This window comes from Loxodonta africana, chromosome 9, assembly GCF_030014295.1.
Source record: "Loxodonta africana isolate mLoxAfr1 chromosome 9, mLoxAfr1.hap2, whole genome shotgun sequence".
NCBI lineage: Eukaryota > Metazoa > Chordata > Mammalia > Proboscidea > Elephantidae > Loxodonta > Loxodonta africana.
In genome coordinates, this window is record NC_087350.1 from 114,155,128 (window position 1) to 114,174,355 (window position 19,228).

The 19,228-nt window shown below is 45.5% G+C and overlaps 1 protein-coding gene across 6 annotated transcripts in view; it reads left to right on the forward strand.

Moving 5' to 3' along the window:
- DOCK8 (dedicator of cytokinesis 8) overlaps nucleotides 1–19,228 on the forward strand; it is a 216,811-nt gene that overhangs the window by 112,458 nt on the left and 85,125 nt on the right. For all 6 annotated transcript variants that reach the window (XM_064290563.1, XM_064290562.1, XM_064290567.1 and 3 more), the window contains 3 exons: nucleotides 13,490–13,607; nucleotides 16,213–16,283; nucleotides 18,691–18,829. In XM_064290563.1, coding sequence (XP_064146633.1) covers nucleotides 13,490–13,607; nucleotides 16,213–16,283; nucleotides 18,691–18,829 — 328 coding nt within the window. The remainder of the gene's footprint in view (nucleotides 1–13,489; nucleotides 13,608–16,212; nucleotides 16,284–18,690; nucleotides 18,830–19,228) is intronic.

Here is a 19,228-nt window from a genome sequence, read left to right on the forward strand (position 1 = left end):
AATACACCTGCCACCTGGCTGGGCAAGGACCTTACGGTGCTATGAAAGTTTGTGCCTTAACCACCCCGGTAGGGAGGAAGGTGAGGCGCTGGTGGGCACGTACTGAGTACCTATCTGATAAATTTACGTTAAATTGAACGTGTTTGCTTTATAATGTTACTTGAAAGTATTCTATAAAACAAGCATGCTAACAAATGCTGTTGACATACTCATGGGCTGTTTCTTTGAATGGGTAGAGGACTAAAAAAAAGAGTATCCAAAGCAAAAAATAAATAAATCCGCTTCAGCAGCAGCAAAAATTGGAACTGTTTAGGCACAGACATGTGTTTTTGTCAGCTGGCAGATTTGTTTTCGGAAACTATTTGCAAAGCCTGGAAGAAATGTGTCCCTCTGTCCATTAAAGGAGCAGGCAGGCTGGCTGTGGGTAGCCTGCATGTGGCAGTTCCGTCTGGTGGCTTTTTAAAATGTTGTGTTGTTCAGGTTTGGCATCAAAATGGTGTCTTAAAACTTGAATTTTAGGTCTTGAACAAAGCCAGGTATTATTGAAGCATTTGTTTTGTTTTCATTGTGGGGGGAGGGCTTTCATTACATGATCTACATGATTCTGTCAAAACTCAACCACAAAAAGACAAACAACCCAATCAAGAAGTGGGCAAAGGATATGAACACACATTTCACTAAAGAAGATATTCAGGCAGCCTACAGATACATGAGAAAATGCTCTCGATCATTAGCCATTAGAGAAATGCAAATTAAAACTATGATGAGATTCCATCTCACACCAGCAAGGCTGGCATTAATCCAAAAAACACAAAATAATAAATGTTGGAGAGGCTGCGGAGAGATTGGAACTCTCATACACTGCTGGTGGGAATGTAAAATGGTACAACCACTTTGGAAATCTATCTGGCGTTATCTTAAACAGTTAGAAATAGAACTACCATACAACCCAGAAATCCCACTCCTAGGAATATACCCTAGAGATACAAGAGCCTTCATACAAACAGATATATGCACACCCATGTTTATTGCAGCTCTGTATACAATAGCAAAAAGTTGGAAGCAACCAAGGTGTCCATCAACGGATGAATGGGTAAATAAATTGTGGTATATTCACACAATGGAATACTACGTATCTATAAAGAACAGTGATGAATCTGTGAAACATTTCATAACATGGAGGAACCTGGAAGGCATTATGCTGAGCGAAATTAGTCAGAGGCAAAAGGACAAATATTGTATAAGACCACTATTATAAGATCTTGAGAAATAGTAAACCTGAGAAGAACACATACTTTTGTGGTTACGAGGGGGGGAGGGAGGGAGGGTGGGAGAGGGTTTTTTATTGATTAATCAGTAGATAAGAACTGCTTTAGGTGAAGGGAAAGACAACACTCAATACATGGAAGGTCAGCTCAATTGGACTGGACCAAAAGCAAAGAAGTTTCCGGGATAAAATGAATGCTTCAAAGGTCAGCGGAGCAAGCACGGGGGTCTGGGGAACATGGTTTGCGGGGACTTCTAGGTCAATTGGCAAAATAATTCTATTATGAAATCATTCTGCATCCCACTTTGAAATGTGGCGTCTGGGGTCTTAAATGCTAACAAGCGGCCATCTAAGATGCCTCAGTTGGTCTCAACCCACCTGGATCAAAGGAGAATGAAGAACACCAAGGCCACACGACAACTAAGAGCCCAAGAGACAGAAAGGGCCACATGAACCAGAGACCTACATCATCCTGAGACCAGAAGAACTAGTTGGTGCCCGGCCACAATTGATGACTGCCCTGACAGGGCGCACAACAGAGAACTCCTGAGGGAGCAGGAGATCAGTGGGATACAGACCCCAAATTCTCATAAAAAGACCAAACTTAATGGTCTGACTGAGACTAGAGGAATCCCGGCGGCCATGGTCCCCAGACCTTCTGTTGGCACAGGACAGGAACCATCCCCGAAGACAACTCATCAGACATGAAAGGGACTGGTCAGCGGGGGGGAGAGAGATGCTGATGAAGAGTGAGCTAATTATATCAGGTGGACACTTGAGAGTGTGTTGGCAACTCTTGTCTGGAGGGGGGATGGGAGGATAGAGAGAGAGGGAAGCCGGCAAAATTGTCAAGGAAGGAGAGACTGAAAGGGCTGACTCAAGAGGGGGAGAGCAAGTGGGAGTAGGGAGTGAGATGTATGTAAACTTATATGTGACAGACTGATTGGATTTGTAAACGTTCACTTGAAGCTTAATAAAGTTATAAAAAAAAAAAAATTTTTCAGCATTTCTAACTGGTTTGATCTGGTTCAAACCCCTGCTGAGAATTTGTATGTCCCTCACAGATATACTGAATCAGAATCTACAGTTTAACAAGCTCCCCGGGTGATTCTTATGTATAATAAATTTTGAGATGCGCTGCTCCGCTAGTGGTTCTCAGAATGGGTCCCTAACCAGCACTATTAGCATCCCCTGGGAACTTGTTAGAAATGCGGGTTCTCGGTGGGGGTTCGAACCGGCACCAGTTTGTTGGAAGCCTTGTAAATTTTAATGTTTTAAGGGGGAAAGAAAGGTGTTTGTGGTAGGCACTTTTCAGCTTCCTTCTCATCTTTTGTCTGGACTGTCGCAGCCTCTTCATGAGTGAGACCCTAGTTAGTTCCTTTAATAGAACCACAACTAGGACCAAAGAAAAAGTATTTATATTATTAGAAATTCCCAAGTTTTTATACTTAGTTGGGACTGGATTGACTCCAAGGAGGCTATTTTAAGATTAAGAATATTTTTCTATAGGTAGTAATAAAATATTTTTAAAAAATAGCCCTAAGCTGTGCGTATTAAGGAATGGGGCCTCTGAGACTATAACTCAATCATCTCCCTGCTCAGCCTCCAGGACTTTGCCCTGTCCCCTTCCCCCACACACCCTCGCTTCCTGCGTGTGTGTAGCTCTGGCTCCCTATTTAATTCTATATATAAAGTTATTCTGACAGAAATGGAAAATGTAGGTACGGAACGGTGGTTTTTGTAGGATTTCTGAAATATGTATTATTAAAAGGGAGCCCTTGGGGTGCAGTGGTTAAAGCACTTGGCTGCTAACCAAAAGGTTTCAGGTTCAAACACACCAGCCGCTTCGCAGGAGAAAGAGGTGGCAGCCTACTTCCATAAAGATTTACAGCCTGGAAAACCCTATGCAGCAGTTCTGTCCAGTCCTATAGGGTCACCATGAGTAGGAATCAACTTGCGGCAATGAGTTTGGCTTGGTCAGGATGCTATTAAAAGGGTCCCAATCTCTCCCCATTTAGAAAAAAAAAATTCTTGTTAAATGTTTCCTAGGCATACAGTCACTGAAAACAGGGTTCTCACAGCCAACTGAGGGGCTCAATCTATTCAGCAAATGTCTGAGCTCTCCCTGGTGGGAATCATAAAGACAAATAAAACAGGAATATCCAGATAACTCAGCCTTGAAAGCCCATCGTGGGTACCATGGGGGGGGCCTGAGCATCAGAAGAAGGGCAGTTGCCCAGTGAATCTTTTGACGATTTCGTCAGTCTCAGGTTTAAGTTTTAGAGAAGTTGCTTTCAACTGCTAACCTAAGGGCTGGCAGTTTGAATCCACTGAAAGGTGCCACAGAAGAAAAGCCTGGTGATCTGCTTTTGGAAACATTACAGCCAAGCAAACCCTATAGAGCAGCTCTATTCTGTAACACATGGGGCCACCGTGAGTCAGAGTTGACGCGACACCAACAAGCTTGGTATTTTTGGTTTGTGGAATAAAGAAATTCGGGGTTGGGCACCTTCCATCTCCCCTTGCTTCCCCCCTCTCCTTGACCCCCCTCAAGCATCGGCTCTTCCCCGGAGCAGCTCCTCATGGTCAGGAATTCCCCATCCTCTGTTTTATCCCTTTTCCCCACTCACCCCACTCCGTGAGGGGGAGAAGAGCAGAGTAAACGAATTCGTAGGAAGGTGGGAGTATAAACCCCTTCATTCCATGAGTTTGCTCAGTAGTGTTTTCAAAGGACGTTTGCCAAGATGGGTATTGTAATTGGTAGAATTTCAGTCAGTTCTATAACGTCTGGGTCAGAGAGTGCCTTGTTCTGCCATTTTCTCCAGCAGGTTCCAAGGGCTCGTGTATTTGTGATTCTTTGTGATGGAGGTCTGATCTGGGTGAGACCTAAGACCATAACCCCAGCTTTTCCTTGAGTCTTTTGCTGTTGAAAACTAGTTGCATAGTTAGACTTTTCTTAAACAAGTGGAATTGACTTGACCACAATGGGTTTGGTTTTTTTGTTCAGGTCCTTTCAAGGAGCCCTGGTGGTACAAAGGTTATCACTCCAGTGCTAACCAAAAGGCTGGCAGTTCAAACCCACCAGCCATGGGAGAAAGATGTGGCAGTCTGCTTCCATAAAGGTGACATCCTTGGAAACCCTATGGGGCAGTGCTACTCTGTCCTATAGGGTCGTTATGAGTCAGAATTGACTTGACGGCAACGGGTTTGATTCAGGGCATTTCAGCTGCTTTGAAAAGGCAGCTTTCTTTCTGTGCCAGCTTCACGTTCTCCTTTATTTACAGGAGGAGCGCTGGTCGGCCAAGCAGTCACGTGAGAGGAACTCTTGCTTGTTTCATAAAAAGGGGTCAGGGGATGACTGCCGAATGGACCTGAGGTTTATTTTAGGAGTGATGAAAATCTTTTGAAATGACTTAGCGGTTATGGTTGCACAATACCAGGAATGTCCTAAAAGCCACACAGTTGTACACTTTAGTTGGCTCAGACGGTGAATTCTTGGCCGGGAAGAGTATTTAATTAGTTCACAGTCAAAGACAAATGGTTAGTAGTAATAGTGGTTATTCTGTGTAAAGTCACAATATTTCCTGTTCACATTGTAATCCATCAACTGAGAAAGCGGTTTTTTTTTTTTTTTTTTTTTCAAAAAAAACTTTACAAGGTTGTGATTAGAGGTACTAGGATTTGCTGGGTTTTTGTTTTTGCTTTTCTCCCTCTCTCATTTGGTTTCTGTTTTTGAGTGTTTTTTTTTTTTTTAACAGAAGGTTACTGGGAGAGAAGATGGAGTCGTTATTTTAGTGTTTCTAAACAGTTGGTAGCGTGTTGTCTCTAACACCTGAACCCCATTCACAGTCTATGGGGCAGCAGAGGTCCCGATGTTCCCACTGCAGTGACGATAGCATTTATACAGCCGTCCGGCCCACAGAGCACAGGGGTGACGAAGGGCCAGCTGCTGCAGTGACGGCCCCAATGGGTCCTTGTCATCTTGCAGAGTCTCCCAGGCAGGCGGCTGCGTGGCCTCTGATGGGTGCCTGGAAGGTTTCGTGCTTCGTTCTGGCCGCTCTGAGTTCTGAAGATGCAACGTCCCCTTCACCCTGCCCACCAGGGGTTTTCTTTCCATTTCCATTTTTGCATCAGCGCCTTTGTGAGTTTGTGCTTTGCTCTAACCTAAAGCGCTGGAAACAGGAATAAACACAAGGAATGGCGTGAGACCGTGGAATGGCAGGACTGGACATTGCAAGTGTTTTATTTCATAAACCAAGGAGCCCTGGTGGTGCAAACAGTTAAGCACTTGGCTGCTAACCGAAAGGTTGCCGGTTCGAAACCACCAGTGGCTTTGAAGGAGACAGACCTGATGACCTGCTATTGTAAAGACTACACCCTGGAAAACCTATTGGGCAGCTCTACTCTGTCAAATGGGGTCGCTATGAGTCAGAATTGACTTGACGGCACCTAACAATGACAACATTCATAAAAATTACCTGAAGCACCATGTAGAGATTGTACAAGATATAACATTTCTGGGTGAAAGGAAAATCAGTCTATACCTGAGTAAGATCAATGCATAGGAAGCTACTGTGAAATCGCCAAAATAACTGGGTTGAAAAGAGTGTTTATTTAGAAAAGCAGGATGCTTTTCGTGAAAAAGGCTGTTTTGATAGCCTTGAGTAAGGACTTGTTGTTGTTGTTGTTCTTAGGTGCCAACAAGTCAATTCCAACTCAGAGTGACCCCATGTGATAGCTGAGCTGCTGCACAGGGTTTTCCCTGGTGGCACAGCAGTTAAGCGCTCAACTGCTAACCGAAAGGTCGGCGTTTTGAACCCGCCAGGGGGTCCTCAGGAGAAAGATGTGGCAATCTGCTTCCGTAAAGATTTACAGCCTTGGAAACCCTATGGAGCAGTTCTGCTCTGTCCTACAAGGTCGCTGTGAGTCGGAAGGGGTAATCGTTGAGTTTCTGCGTATTTACATCCTGTGGTAGATAAAACTGTATATTCTGCATTTTCCCTCACCATGATGCGGTGAGCGTTAGCCCCTGAACTGACTCCAGGCCTGTGTTCAGGGAAGCGCAAGGAAAGAAGGATCAGAGATTGTCCTTGACAGACCACAGTTGACCTTTCGTCACTCTGGGATTTCCAAGGCCCTATTTTTTTTTGTTTGTTTTTCTATGAGTAAAATGTTCTCAGAGCCTAGAAGGCTAGGTGTGTGGCTTTATAACCTGGCTAATGGTTCCTTCATGGGTGCCTTGGCAGGTGTGAGAGGGAACGAAAAATGTTTTTTTATTCAGACATTGCCGTTATCAGGAGAGGACAATAAATCAGCGTTTACATCATGAAGGTTTAATTTCCTTCTCTCTCTCTTTTTTAACTGAGGTGAACTAGAAATAACAGAACAGTTGCCATTTCAACCACTTTTACGTGTCAATGCAGCTCACCATGGTGTGTAAACATCACCACTGTGCATTTCGTTTTTTCCATCACCCTTAACAGAAACTCAGTAGTTCTTCGTAATTTTTAACGTGCTTCAGGTGAAAGTTTACAACACAAATTAGTTTCTCGTTCAAAAATATATACACAAATTGTTTTGCGACATCGGTTGCAATCCTTACAATGTGTCAGCGCTCTCCCCCTTTCCCTTTGCACCCCGGCTTCCCCGTGTCCATTCGTCCAGGTTTCCTGTCCCTTCCTGCCTTCTTATCTTTGCTTTTGCAGGTGTTGCCTATTCAGTCTTGGATACTTGATTGAACTAAGAAGCACGTTCTGTATGGATCAGAAACCCAGTGCTTCTTCAGCAATACCTTCCCCCTCCCGCTCCCCCAGTCCTGGTAACCACTAATCAACGTTGGTCTCTATGCACTTGCCTATTCTGGATATTTCATATATGGGATGATACAACTCCTGTCCTTACCACCGCTCTTCTCAGCCTGTCCTTTTTGCAGAAGAAATAACCCCAACTTCATGAATCTGACTCCCTGCGATTTATTTGCCAATCTGTTGAAATGATGGCCAACTCAAATTTTCGAGAATGACCTACTCACCATGACGTTCTCCATCCCCCTTGTCAGAGAAAGCCCGCCCGCCTTGAAGATCACAGTGCCCTCCATCCTCTGCTCCAGTGATGCTAGCTTGTCACTGAATCTCTCTGGACCTTCTTCCTGCAGCTGGTTGGTGCTGGAGCTGCCCTACCAGCTGGTGGAGGTGCTTGTTCTCTGCTCCAGCTGCTCAGCTCTCCCCTCCAGGCCTTGTGCTAGCAGCTCACCTAGCGAGGCATTCACCGTGTCCAGTTGTTGAAACAGTGTGCTTTTTGCTGTAGCTCACTCGATGCTTGAGCTCAGCCCCAAGCTGGAGAAGCCCATGGAAGAGCACATTGGTGCCATCTTGGGCGTAAGTGACATGGGCAGGTTTCTCTGTTTTCAGTGCACTGAGTGAAGTATAGGTGACGCTTTGAAGAAGCCACACTGGTGTCTTTTGCATCGTGGCTTTGAAGGACTTCAGGGTCCTTGGGGTATTCTCACCTGTTTGTAGTAATGGAAGCAGAAGAAGGTCCCAGACGCCAAGCACAGACAGTTTGGTTACCAATTCAATGTAAGAATGACCAAAGTCCAGAAGTTAACCCCTAACTCCTTAGAACTGCTCAATGACAGCACATTGCAGGTAAGTTGAGAGGTTGTTGCTGAGTCGGTGGAAAGAATTTGGAGTTTCCAAAACAGGTTGTAATCAAGAGAAGTCATCTGAAGTGACCCCGGAAGGACAATTGTTGATGAATCCCAAATGTTCTGTTCTATGTTGAGATGTACGTCCAGAAGAAAACCGTTTTGTCCATATTTGGGGACAGATGAGATTATATTGACGCCTTGCACGTACGCTGGACTTGTAGTTACTAAAGAACTCAGAAAATAACTTGGCCGTAATAAGCGATGCTTACTTGGGTCATGAGCTATCATCTCAAAAATCCTTAGATAACATAATTCTTAGGCTTTTCTCCAGCTAACGTGAAGCACTTACCACATATAAAACCTGCAGGCCTGCTTGTCAGTTTGTTAATAGTGACTCCTAGCTGGTGGAGGCTGTGGGATTGCTGGCCATAAGGTCAGGTCTTTGTTCTCAAGAGAAAACTTTATTATTCTCTTATATTCATTTCTTAAAGAGCGTGCAGACATAGCAAAACATATCACTTTGCGTTCTTGCCAAGAAGAAATATGAAGATCCTTGGGAAATGCATCTTCTTGGAAAAAATTTAGGCAAACTCATTGAACCCCTCTGGGAGTCGGCTTCCTGGCTTGCAGAAAGGGAGGTTGGATGGAATGATCTCGGCCCTCCCTTCCAGCTTTTATGCAGAAAGTGCGTGCAGGACGGCAGGACATTGAATACCCTTGGCTTCCCGGTGAGGTTTGAACACGGGGTCAGCACCCACAGTGGAAGCAGCGTGCACTGTTGTGGACCAGTTTTGGGGGGTGTGGGGGGCAGGGGGCTGGTACCCCTGTGGAAGAGGGAAGGAGAGGAGTCTGCTCACTGCTTATGTGACCATCCAGCCTGGCAAGGCTGCTGCTGTGGTCATTTACACAGCCCCTCTCATCCAGCTACATCAGAGCATTTGAACACGCTCTGGCTCCTTATACCTGAAACGCAGCAGAAAGAAAGGCTTTGATCCAGTTAATTCAGAGATGGAGAAACGGCATTATAGGGACCAGTCCAGTTGCCATCGAGCCGATCCGGATTCATGGCGACCCCGTGTGTGTCAGTGTAGAACTGTGTCCCATAGGGTTTTCAATGGCTGATTTTTCAGAAGTAGATCACCAGGCCGTTCTTCCTAGCTGCCTGTGGGTGGACTTGAACTGCCAACCTTTCACTTAGCAGCTGAGCACATTAACCGTTTTCACCACCCAGAGACTTCAGAGCACGTAGAACTTAAAGGAATTTCCCCCAAAGTATACTGTATTGCAGAGGGGCAAGATACATGTACAAAGTGCTCATCCCAGCTTTATAGTTGGAAAAACAAGGGGTGGGGGAGAGAAATAACCTAAATGCTTTTTTTTTTTTTTTTTGAGAATAGTTGTTTAAATTATGGCACATTCATAATATGGAATAATACACAAACATCAAAATAATGTTTATTAAGAATATTTTTTGGTAAAATGGCCTGGATGGAACAAGATTAAGTGACACAAATACAGGATAAAGCTTTGCGTATACGGTGTGATTTAAAAAAAAGATTTAATGTACAGGAAAAATAAGACTATAAGGAAAGAGGCTAAAGTTCTAACAGTGATTTTTCTTGGTGTCCTGGGATAGTGGGTGGTTGCTATTTTCTTCTTTATACTTCCCGGGACTTTTTAACTACTCAGGACTGGAAAATGGACGCATTAGTTTCCTAGTCGTATCTTACTTTCATCGTCGTGTGTATGCCTGTCTATCGTCTATCTTATCTATTATCTATCTGTCCATCTGCCTGCCTGCCTGCCTACCTACCCATCTATCTGATTTTAAGAGGCAGAGAGGTGGACCAATGAGAAACAGCATATGACATTCGAACTGCAACCCAGGAGATGAGAAAGAGCCAGCCATTTCTAAACCTGGGGAGAAGTCCTTCCAGGCATGGGGAACAGGAGGAACAAAAGCCTGAGGTTGGAGTAGATTTGGAATGTTCTAGGTCCAGATAAATGGCCAGTGTGGGAAAGTGATAAGCGATAACATCAGAAAAATTGCCAAGGACTAGGCCATGTAGGACTCATGATAAGAAGCTGAGAACCTCTTGTAAGAAAGTGAGATGTTTTCAGCTTTGAAAGCTCCTAGGACCCAGGTGTGGGTAGATTGTAAAGAGGCCAGTGTAGAAGTCAAGAGGCCAATTAGGAAAGTGTGGCCGGGGTCCAGAAGAGAAGTGACTGAGCAGGTGGGCGTGTAGGTTGAGGTGTGTATCTTGACTTGCTGTACGTACCTCATAATCATAATCATAGTAATTGTTCATTGCTGTTGAGTTGGCTCCGACTCATGGCGACCCCGTGTACGATAAAAGGAAATGTCGCCTAGACGCCATCTTCACGATCTCTGTTGTTGTGGCCGCTGTGCGTTTTCAGTCGTTCCAACCTAGGGGTCTCATCTTCCAGCACTCTGTCGGACAGTCTTCTATTGTGACCCATAGAATTTTTATTGGCTAATTTTCAGAAATAGATTACCACCAGACCTTTCTTCCTAGTCTGTCTTAGTCTAGAAGCTCTGTTGAATCTGTCCACCATGGGTGACCCTGCTGGCATTTGAAATACTGGTGGCATAGCTTCCAGCATCACAGCAACACTCAAGCCACCACAGTACGAGTGGTGAATCACTTGTTTGAAGGTCGTTGAGCCTCGAGAGAGAGTGGGGTAAAGTAAGACATAGCAATGTTATTTGACTAGCTGTCATGGCCTCTGACCTTGTACCTGTAAAGTAGCGGCTCCTGTGTTCTTGATAGTTCCAAGTACATATTATTTTCTCTTCCTGGGTACCTGACAGCATTCGTTATCGTACAAGATATTTTGCTAGGGAAACCTTATGCTTTCATTTTTCCTTAATTGGTGTAGGATGTTCTTTTGAAGTCAGAAAGGTTTACTGCAAAGTTTCCCTAAGTGATTTCCCAGAATATTAAACTTGTGAAATACACGATGAAAAAATAAATACAATGAAACCTGAGGTCAGAACGTGGGGAAACGAGCAGCATCTAAGAGAGTCGCAGTGCATGTTCACCTGTTTATCTTGGTTCACCCGTCTTTCCCAGCAGTGCCTGACTCCACCAGCCCTTCCCCACACACTCGGGAATGTTTTACAAAACACTGGGGTTCTCCGGAACGCACTGGGAAATGCTGGTTTGTGGTGAGGCCTTAGCTTTATCCCTGTTGGAAGGCTAAATGAAATAAGTATCTTTGCTTTTAACAATGATAAATATTGCCCGTGAAATACACTAACTAACCATTGAGTCAATTCCAACTTATGACTACCCCACGTGTGTCAGAGTAGAACTGTGCCCTGTGAAATACACTAACTAACCATTGAGTCAATTCCGACTCATGACCACCCCACGTGTGTCAGAGTAGAACTGTGCCCCGTAGGGTTTTCAGTGGCTGATTTTTTCCAAAGCAGATGGCCAGGCCTTTCTTCCGAGGTGCCTCTGGGTGGGCTACAGAATAAAAAAGTAAAACTCATTCTGAAAGTGAAGCTAGACTGTGGAATAGGATACAGTGAGGCCTGGTTCCCAGCACTAGCCGTTCTAGTCTAGTGCCTTCTTAGCTCTGAGGATAGCTTCCTATCCTAACGGGTCAGACATCATCTCATATTCTCCCATCAGAGCAGAAGAGGCATTGCAAGGGTGAGCCACTGGCCCTGGTGGTTCACAAGGACAGTTTCAACCAGCCCTCCCTTTTGCTTCGTGACCTGGGCGCCCTCCATTTGTATATTTGCCATTCAGTAATTTACACGAGCAGTCTGCACCACGTGTCTAGGAGGCAGGTCTAGGCAGTCGCCTTTGGTCTCACCCAGGGTGGTAGTTACTTACAGGTGTGTCACTGCTGATATTGTAGTAGCAAGGATGGCGGGGTAAACCTATGGATTGTGCAAACACTGGCCTGGAAATCCGTTCCCTACCCCTAACACACACACACACGCACTCACGAGATGGCAGACTGAAAGGTAGAAACACCCTAAATATCCATCGACAGATGAATGGATAAACAAAATGTGACGTAGACGTACAATGGAATGTTAGTCAGCCAAGAAATGAAACGAAGCCCTGATACATGCTACACATGGATGAACCTAGAAAACAATGCTGAGTGAAGTAAGTCAGACACAAAAGGACAAATGTTTTGTTGGATACATTTCACCATACATACACATACACACCCACACAAAGGATAACCTGGTATAAAAAGGCATTGTTACCTTTTCCATGGGAGCCTTAGCTGAGGCAGTGCAGCCTAGTGCTGAAGAGGGTGGCTGTGGAGCCAGGCCATCTGCTTCGATTCCAGCCACTGCCATTTCCTGACCATATGATCCGGGGCACGTTATTTTACAACTCTATCTCATTTTTTCCTCCTTTGCGAAAAGGGAGTGAAGATGATCATAGTGCCTACCCAGCAGGATAATTCTAAGAATTAAAGGAATTAGTACATCGAAAAGTCTTCGGAACATTGTTTGACTCAGGAGAAGTGTCATGTTAGTGGCGTTACTGTTTTCTTTAAGTCAGGAATACAGCTTATCAAAATATACGTATTTATTCCTTAAGTCAACAAATATTTATTTAGCACTGCTCTGTCCCAGTCACTGTTCTAGCTACAGGAGGTATGTTAGTGAATAAAACATACACAAATCCCTGCTCTCATGGAGCTTCCATTCTAATGGACCCACTGCCGTCCAGTCGATTCTGACTCATAGCAACCCTGTGGGACAGAGTAGGACTGCTCCATAGGGCATCCAAGGCTGTCGTCTCTACGGAAGCAGACGGCCACATCTTTTTCCCACCGCGCACCTGATGGTTTCAAGTCACCAACCTTTCAGTTAGCGTCTGAGCACTTAACCACTGCACCACCAGGGCGTCCTTCTAATGGAAGGTATTAGTAATCACGCAAATGGAGAAAAAAACCATGCACAGTTATGCTTAGCCCAGTACCTGCCCTATAGTTGTGACCTAATGGACGCGTCACTCGTATCGTCGCTGTTGTTTGCTTGTTTTTATTACTGACATACAGTTCAGTGAGACTTGGTGGTTTCAGCTCTCATCTGAGATAGGAGAGAGAAGCGAAAGCAGCAGAGAAAGCTATGCCAGTGTGGACAACCGAAACGACTCCATAAAGATTAAGGAAGAAAACGAGAAAGAGAAGGGATGCAATTAGGCAATCCCCTGTGGCTGTGGATTTCGTTGAAAATGAGCTGAACCTTTTCTGCTTTCTTCTCCGTATGTCAGGGGTACCATCACCTCTAGGCAGAGTCCCACATTCCTAAACACGAGGACTTTCTGAGCTGCACCAGATACAGGTACACCTTTAAATGTACCAAAACAGGGGAGCATGGTGCTGCTGCCTGTTATCACATGACTACAAGCTGAATCACACACATGCTTCTCCTAAAATAATCCTCTCCTGAAAGGAAAGACCCCTTCAAAATAATCACCCCAGGAGTGTAGACCTCGGCATTCCACGAAGAACTTGGTTAAAATAGACTCTAGGCCTTGCTCACTGGTTCTTTATCTTTTCTTTTCCAGAAACCTTCTCTACGTTTACCCACAGAGGCTGAACTTTGCTAGCAAGCTGGCATCTGCCCGGAACATTACAATAAAGATCCAGTTTATGTGCGGAGAGGATGCTAGCAACGCTCTGCCGGTAACGAGGGAAATGAGCCTTGGCTTCAGACCAGGGTGGGCTCAACTCCCCTGTGAATTCCCACGGGCGATAGCGAGCGCTCGTCACTGTCCTTTATACCAGCTGCTGTTGAGTCAGCCCCGGCTCCTGGTGACCCCAGGCGTGCCAGAGTAGAACTGTGCTCCATAGGGTTTTCAGTGGAAAGTCTTTTTCCGGACACAGATTGCCAGGACTTTCTTCCAAGGCACCTCACCATAGACTTGAACCTCCAACCTTTCGGTAAACAGCCGAGCACATTTGCACCACCCAGGGCCTTACATCAGTATACAGAGTGTGTCTATTACGGGTCTACAGTACTCGGCAAGTACAAGGCGATTCTGACCCATAGCGGCCCTGCAGGACAGAGTAGACCTGCCCCATAGGGTGTCCAGGGATATAAATCCTTAAGGAAGCAGGCTGCCCCATCTTTCTCCCGCAGAGTGGCTTGGTGGGTTCGAACTGCAGACCTTTTGGTTAACAGCCAGGCGCTTAATCACTGCACCATCGGGGCTTCTTAAATAATAAATACATAGTACAATGCAGTTGTTCTCTGAGGAACCAAAAATGCCAGAATTTTTACTTTTTAACCATTTTCCACTAAATGAAATGGGTGGTAAGCTGTTACTATGTCCCATAAGTCGTGGAAGGAGCCCTGGTGGCACAGCGGTTAAGCGCTCAACTGCAACCAAGAGGTCAGCAGTTGGAACTCACCAGCTGCTCGGGAGAAAGATGTGGCAGTCTGTTTCCGTAAAGATTACAGCCTAAGTGGCAGCTCCACTCTGCCCTACAGGGTCACTAGGAGTCAGAATAGACTCAGCGGCGCTTGGTTTGGTTTGGTTTTGGCATAAGCCATGGAATTCAGTTCACATTCCTTTCTACTGAGGTGATTTTTTCCAGTGCTTTCATTCTTCAAATGTTTACTTTTTTCTTCTCTTATTTTACCATCTTTCTGATGTCCCACCATAGGAGTCTGGGTGGTGCAAGGAGTTTGCGATCAGCTGCTAACCCCAAGGTTGGTGGTTCACATCCACCCAGCAGCTCTGCGGAAGAAAGGTCTGGCATCTGCTTCTGTCAAGATGATAGCCAAGATAACCCTGTGGAGCACAGCTCTACTCTGTAACACAGGGGGTGGCCATGAGTCGGGGGCCAACCCGACAGCAGCTGACACCAACAATGTCCCACCTACCTTCTCAATGCAAGGAGTGCTCTTGCAATGGGCAGAAATGCGTGGCTCAAAGGGGACTCTCTGGCTGTCCCTGCTCTGGCCTCTGGAACACCATCCTCAGGCCTTCCAGGTGTGGTTGTGCACGTAGGCACCCAGCCAAGAGGGCAGGCGGGGGCTCCATTCCAGCCTGTCCTCCAGTCACCCAGCATGGGGATGGCTACATTGAAAGGAGGACCAACACCACACCTGTTGCCACCAAGTCAGTTCCACTCACGGTGGCCCGCATGTTAGAGTACAGCTGAGCTCCATAGGGTTTTCTTGGCTGTAACCTTGATGGGAGCAAATCATCAGGCCCTTCTTTCATGGCACCATTGAATGGGTTTGAACCACCAACCTTTCAGTTAACGTTGCTGTTGTTAGGTGCCATCGAGTCAGTTCCAACTCATAGCAACCCCGTGTGCAACAGAACAAAACACTGCCTGGTCCTGCACCATCCTCACAATCATTGCTATGTTTGAGCTCGTTGTTGCAGCCACTGTTCGATTAATAAAAACCCAAAACCAAACCCACTGCCGTCGAGTCAATTCCGGCTCATAGCAACCCTATTGAACAAGGTAAAACTACCCCATAGGGTCTCCCAAGGAACGTCTGGTGGATTCGAACTGCTGACCTTTTGGTTGGTAGACGAGCTCTTAACCACTGCGTCACCAGGGCTCCGAATCAAACCTACTGCCATCGAGCTGATTCCGGCTCATAGCGACCTTATAGGACAGAGTAGGCCTGCCCTGTAGGGTTTCCAAGGAGCGCATGGTGGATTTGAACTGCTGACCTTTTGTCTAGCAATCGAATGCTTTTAACCACTGTGCCACCAGGGCCCCCCGTTCACTACAAACCTGAGAACAAACTGTTGGCACCGCCCAGGAGGCCTCATTTGGAGGAAAGGGTTCTTTAGTTCTTTGCCCAAAGGTGAGCCTTCTTGTCAAATCAGGTGCCTTTAGAGCTGCGTCAGCCTCAAGGAGCTTTTTCTAAAGCGCACAGATATGTGTTCACCAGTCTTCTCCCCAAGCAACCAGGCCATGTCTTTGGAGGGAGAAGAGCCTGGACTTGGGATCTATCATTGAGAGCAAAAGTATGTGGGTTTGCCCTGTAGAGTACACCTGTAGGTGGTGAGACCGTGTAGAGAGGACCCTGGTGTTTCAGCCTCACATACTTGGGGCCCTTGATCCCTAATTTAGTTCTTTGGTACCTCAGTTTGCCCTTCATAACCATTCTTCTGCATTGGTGTGGTTGGGCCAGCTGTACAGCCCAGCAGCCTTGATTTACAAGATACAGCTCCATGAGATCAGAACATCCTGTTGGGCTGATGACCATGGATTTGATAGACCCAAATGTTAATTTGGCCCTTTCTATTTTGTTGGACAGGTCATCTTTGGAAAGTCCAGTGGGCCTGAATTTCTGCAGGAAGCGTACACAGCTGTCACTTACCATAATAAGTAAGTACATTTCAGAGTTGTAAATGTCTGCCAGGGTTGGCTCATTATCTCCTGCCTTTTCTGAGCTCTTTGGGTCATTCCTTGCAATGGATGTTATAATTTAGGGGCCAACAGACAGAGGAAATCCATGGTAGTTCCATGATCCTGTGTTGGAGATGTGCAGTCTAACTAAGACTGAAAGAACAAATCTTCAAGAAGCTAATATTGTTTTGACTTTTCTAGAACCTTCTAGTATGATGGAGGGAAGTTTTATGGTGTTCGATAAGCAGATAAGTTTCATCACTTCCTTTGAGGTACTGGAGGGAGCCCGAAACAGAACCCAGCTCTCCTCACGCCGTCCCTTCATCTTGTAGATACCACCTCAGACCTGCCTCATTACCTCCTTGAAGAAAATTTAACTTGACCAAGTAGAAATGCAGCATTCATTACTGTCAGTAAACTGAGTCACAGAATAATGTCTACAGTGTTACTCACATTTCACAGATGAGGAGGGAAACCTTTACAGGATTAGACAAGTTTGGGTTTCATCCTGGCCTGATAACCTTGGCCCGTTTGAATACTTCCCTGAACCCCCAGGGCTAGGATGAGAGTTAAATGAGATCTTCGACATAAAGCACTGAATATCTGGTACTTAGTAATTCATTAAATTCAAGTTCCTTTTCCTCCTCACTCCACTCATTTGTTTCTTCAACATCCTTTGAGGCCCCAAAGCACAAATATTGTATAATCCCACTTATATGAAATATCTAGAATAGGCAAATTCCTTTTTTTTTTTTTTCTTTAATTTTACTGTGCTTTAGGTGAAAGCTTACGGTCCAAATTAGTTTCCCATTCAAAAATTTATATACATATTGCTTTGTGACATAGGTTGCAGTCCTCACGATGTGACAACACTTTACACCCCAGGTTCCCTTTGTCCATTCATCCAGTCTTCCTGTCCCTTCCTGCCTTCTCATTTTTCTTTCGGGCAGGAGTTGCCCATTTGGTCTTGTATGTTTGATTGAACTAAGAAGCAGGTTCCTCATGTGTGTTATCGTTTGTTTTATAGGCCTGTCTGATCTTTGTCTGGAAAGTGGGCTTTGGGAATGGCTTCATTTCTGAGTTAGCCGAGTGTCCAACGGCCATAGTCTCGGGGGTTCCTCCAGCCTCTGTCAGACCAGTGAGTCTGACCGTTTTTTGTGAATTTGAATTTTGTTCTGCATTTTTCTCCCACTCTGTCCAGGACTCCGTTGTGATGCCTGTCAGAGCAGTTGGTGGTAGTAGCTGGGCGCCATCTAGTTCTTCTGGGCCCAGGCTGGTGGAGGCTCTGGTTCATGTAGTCCCTTAGGCTAATATTGTCTTGTGTCTTCGGCTTTCTTCATTCTGCTTTCCTTGGGGTGGGATGGGACCAATACATATATCTTAGATGGCCGCTCACAAGCTTTTAAGATCCCAGACACTACTCACCAAAGGAGAATGTAGAACATTTTCTTTATGACCTATGTTCTGCCAGTTGACCTAGATGTCCCCTGAGACTGTGGTCCCCAGCCCCCAGCCCCAGCAACGCTGCCCTCAGGGTGTTTGGATATGACTAGGAAACTTCTATGTAGAATAGGCAAATTCTGAGGGACCAAAGTTTATTAGTGGTAACCAGGGGTGGGCGAGAGGGGGCAATGGGGAGCCACTGTGTAAGGGGTACAGAGTGTTTGATACCAGTTGCCATTGAGTTGACTCTGACTCACAGTGACCTCATGTGTGTCAGAGTAGAACTGTGCCCCATAGCGTTTTCAATGGCTGATTCTTCATGAGTAGATTGCCAGGCCTTTCTTCCAAGGTGCCTCTGGGTAGACTCGAGCCTCCAACCTTTTGGTATTAGCTGAGTGCATTAACTATTTGCATCACCCAGGGACCCATGAGGTTTTGTTAAGGATAATGAAAAAAACTTGCTAACAGACAGTGGTGATGGTCACACAGCACGGCGAATGTAATTAATGTCACTGACTTGTACACATAGAAATGGTGGAAATAGCAAATGTTTTGGTATATATATTTCACCACAAAATAAAAATTAAAAAAAACACAAATAAGAAAACCATCCGATAAGTGTGCCACGTGCCTGTCTCAGGGCAGAGATGGAAAAGGAGGTTACTGCAGGACTTCGAATCTCACCTTGTTTTCAAATTAAGTTGTTGGGTGTTTCCATTGTGTGGGGGATTTTTTTTTCCTGTTGACACCTTTCGTTTCTGAGTAGTTTTCTGTGAGCCACTCCAAGGACTTCCGGTATAGGAATCAGATAATGTAAAAAGAAAAGTCAACAGCCAAGCCGGCAAATTCTGAGGGGCACAGAGTGTGTGGTATTATGGCTTGCGGCCTGACAAGTCCTTGTTCACACTAAAAGTTATTTGTGTCTAACGTGCTTTGGAAACAGGTCTCCTGACTTTTATGAAGAAGTGAAAATCAAGCTCCCTGCCAAGCTTACAGCAAACCACCACCTCTTGTTCACCTTCTATCACATCAGCTGCCAGCAGAAGCAGGGCGCCTCCGTGGAGAGCCTCCTGGGATACTCAGTAAGTTGTCTTCACCTGACTACCCACCCTGCGGTTAGCACACTCAGGGCCCCTGCAGAGGTGAACAGCTAACTTCTCTTCACCTGCTTCCTCCCGGTCAGACAGAGCGATATGTGCTAACCCTTCACCTGCTTCCTCCCGGTCAGACAGAGCGATATGTGCTAACCCAGACTCTCACAAAGAGCAGGAGAGCCTTGTCTTAGCCAACGACGGATTACAGGAACGGAAAGCTAGTGCCTGATAGATTGAGGAAGAGCGCTCAGGCCCAGCAAAAGAGTCGCACGTTTAATACGTGTGCTTCGTAGGTGAACTCAGCTCTTTTTTCTCCGGGGGGAAAACAAAAGTTATTTCTTTAAAAAATATAGAAAAGGAAAAACAAACATTGATGGTATTCAGATG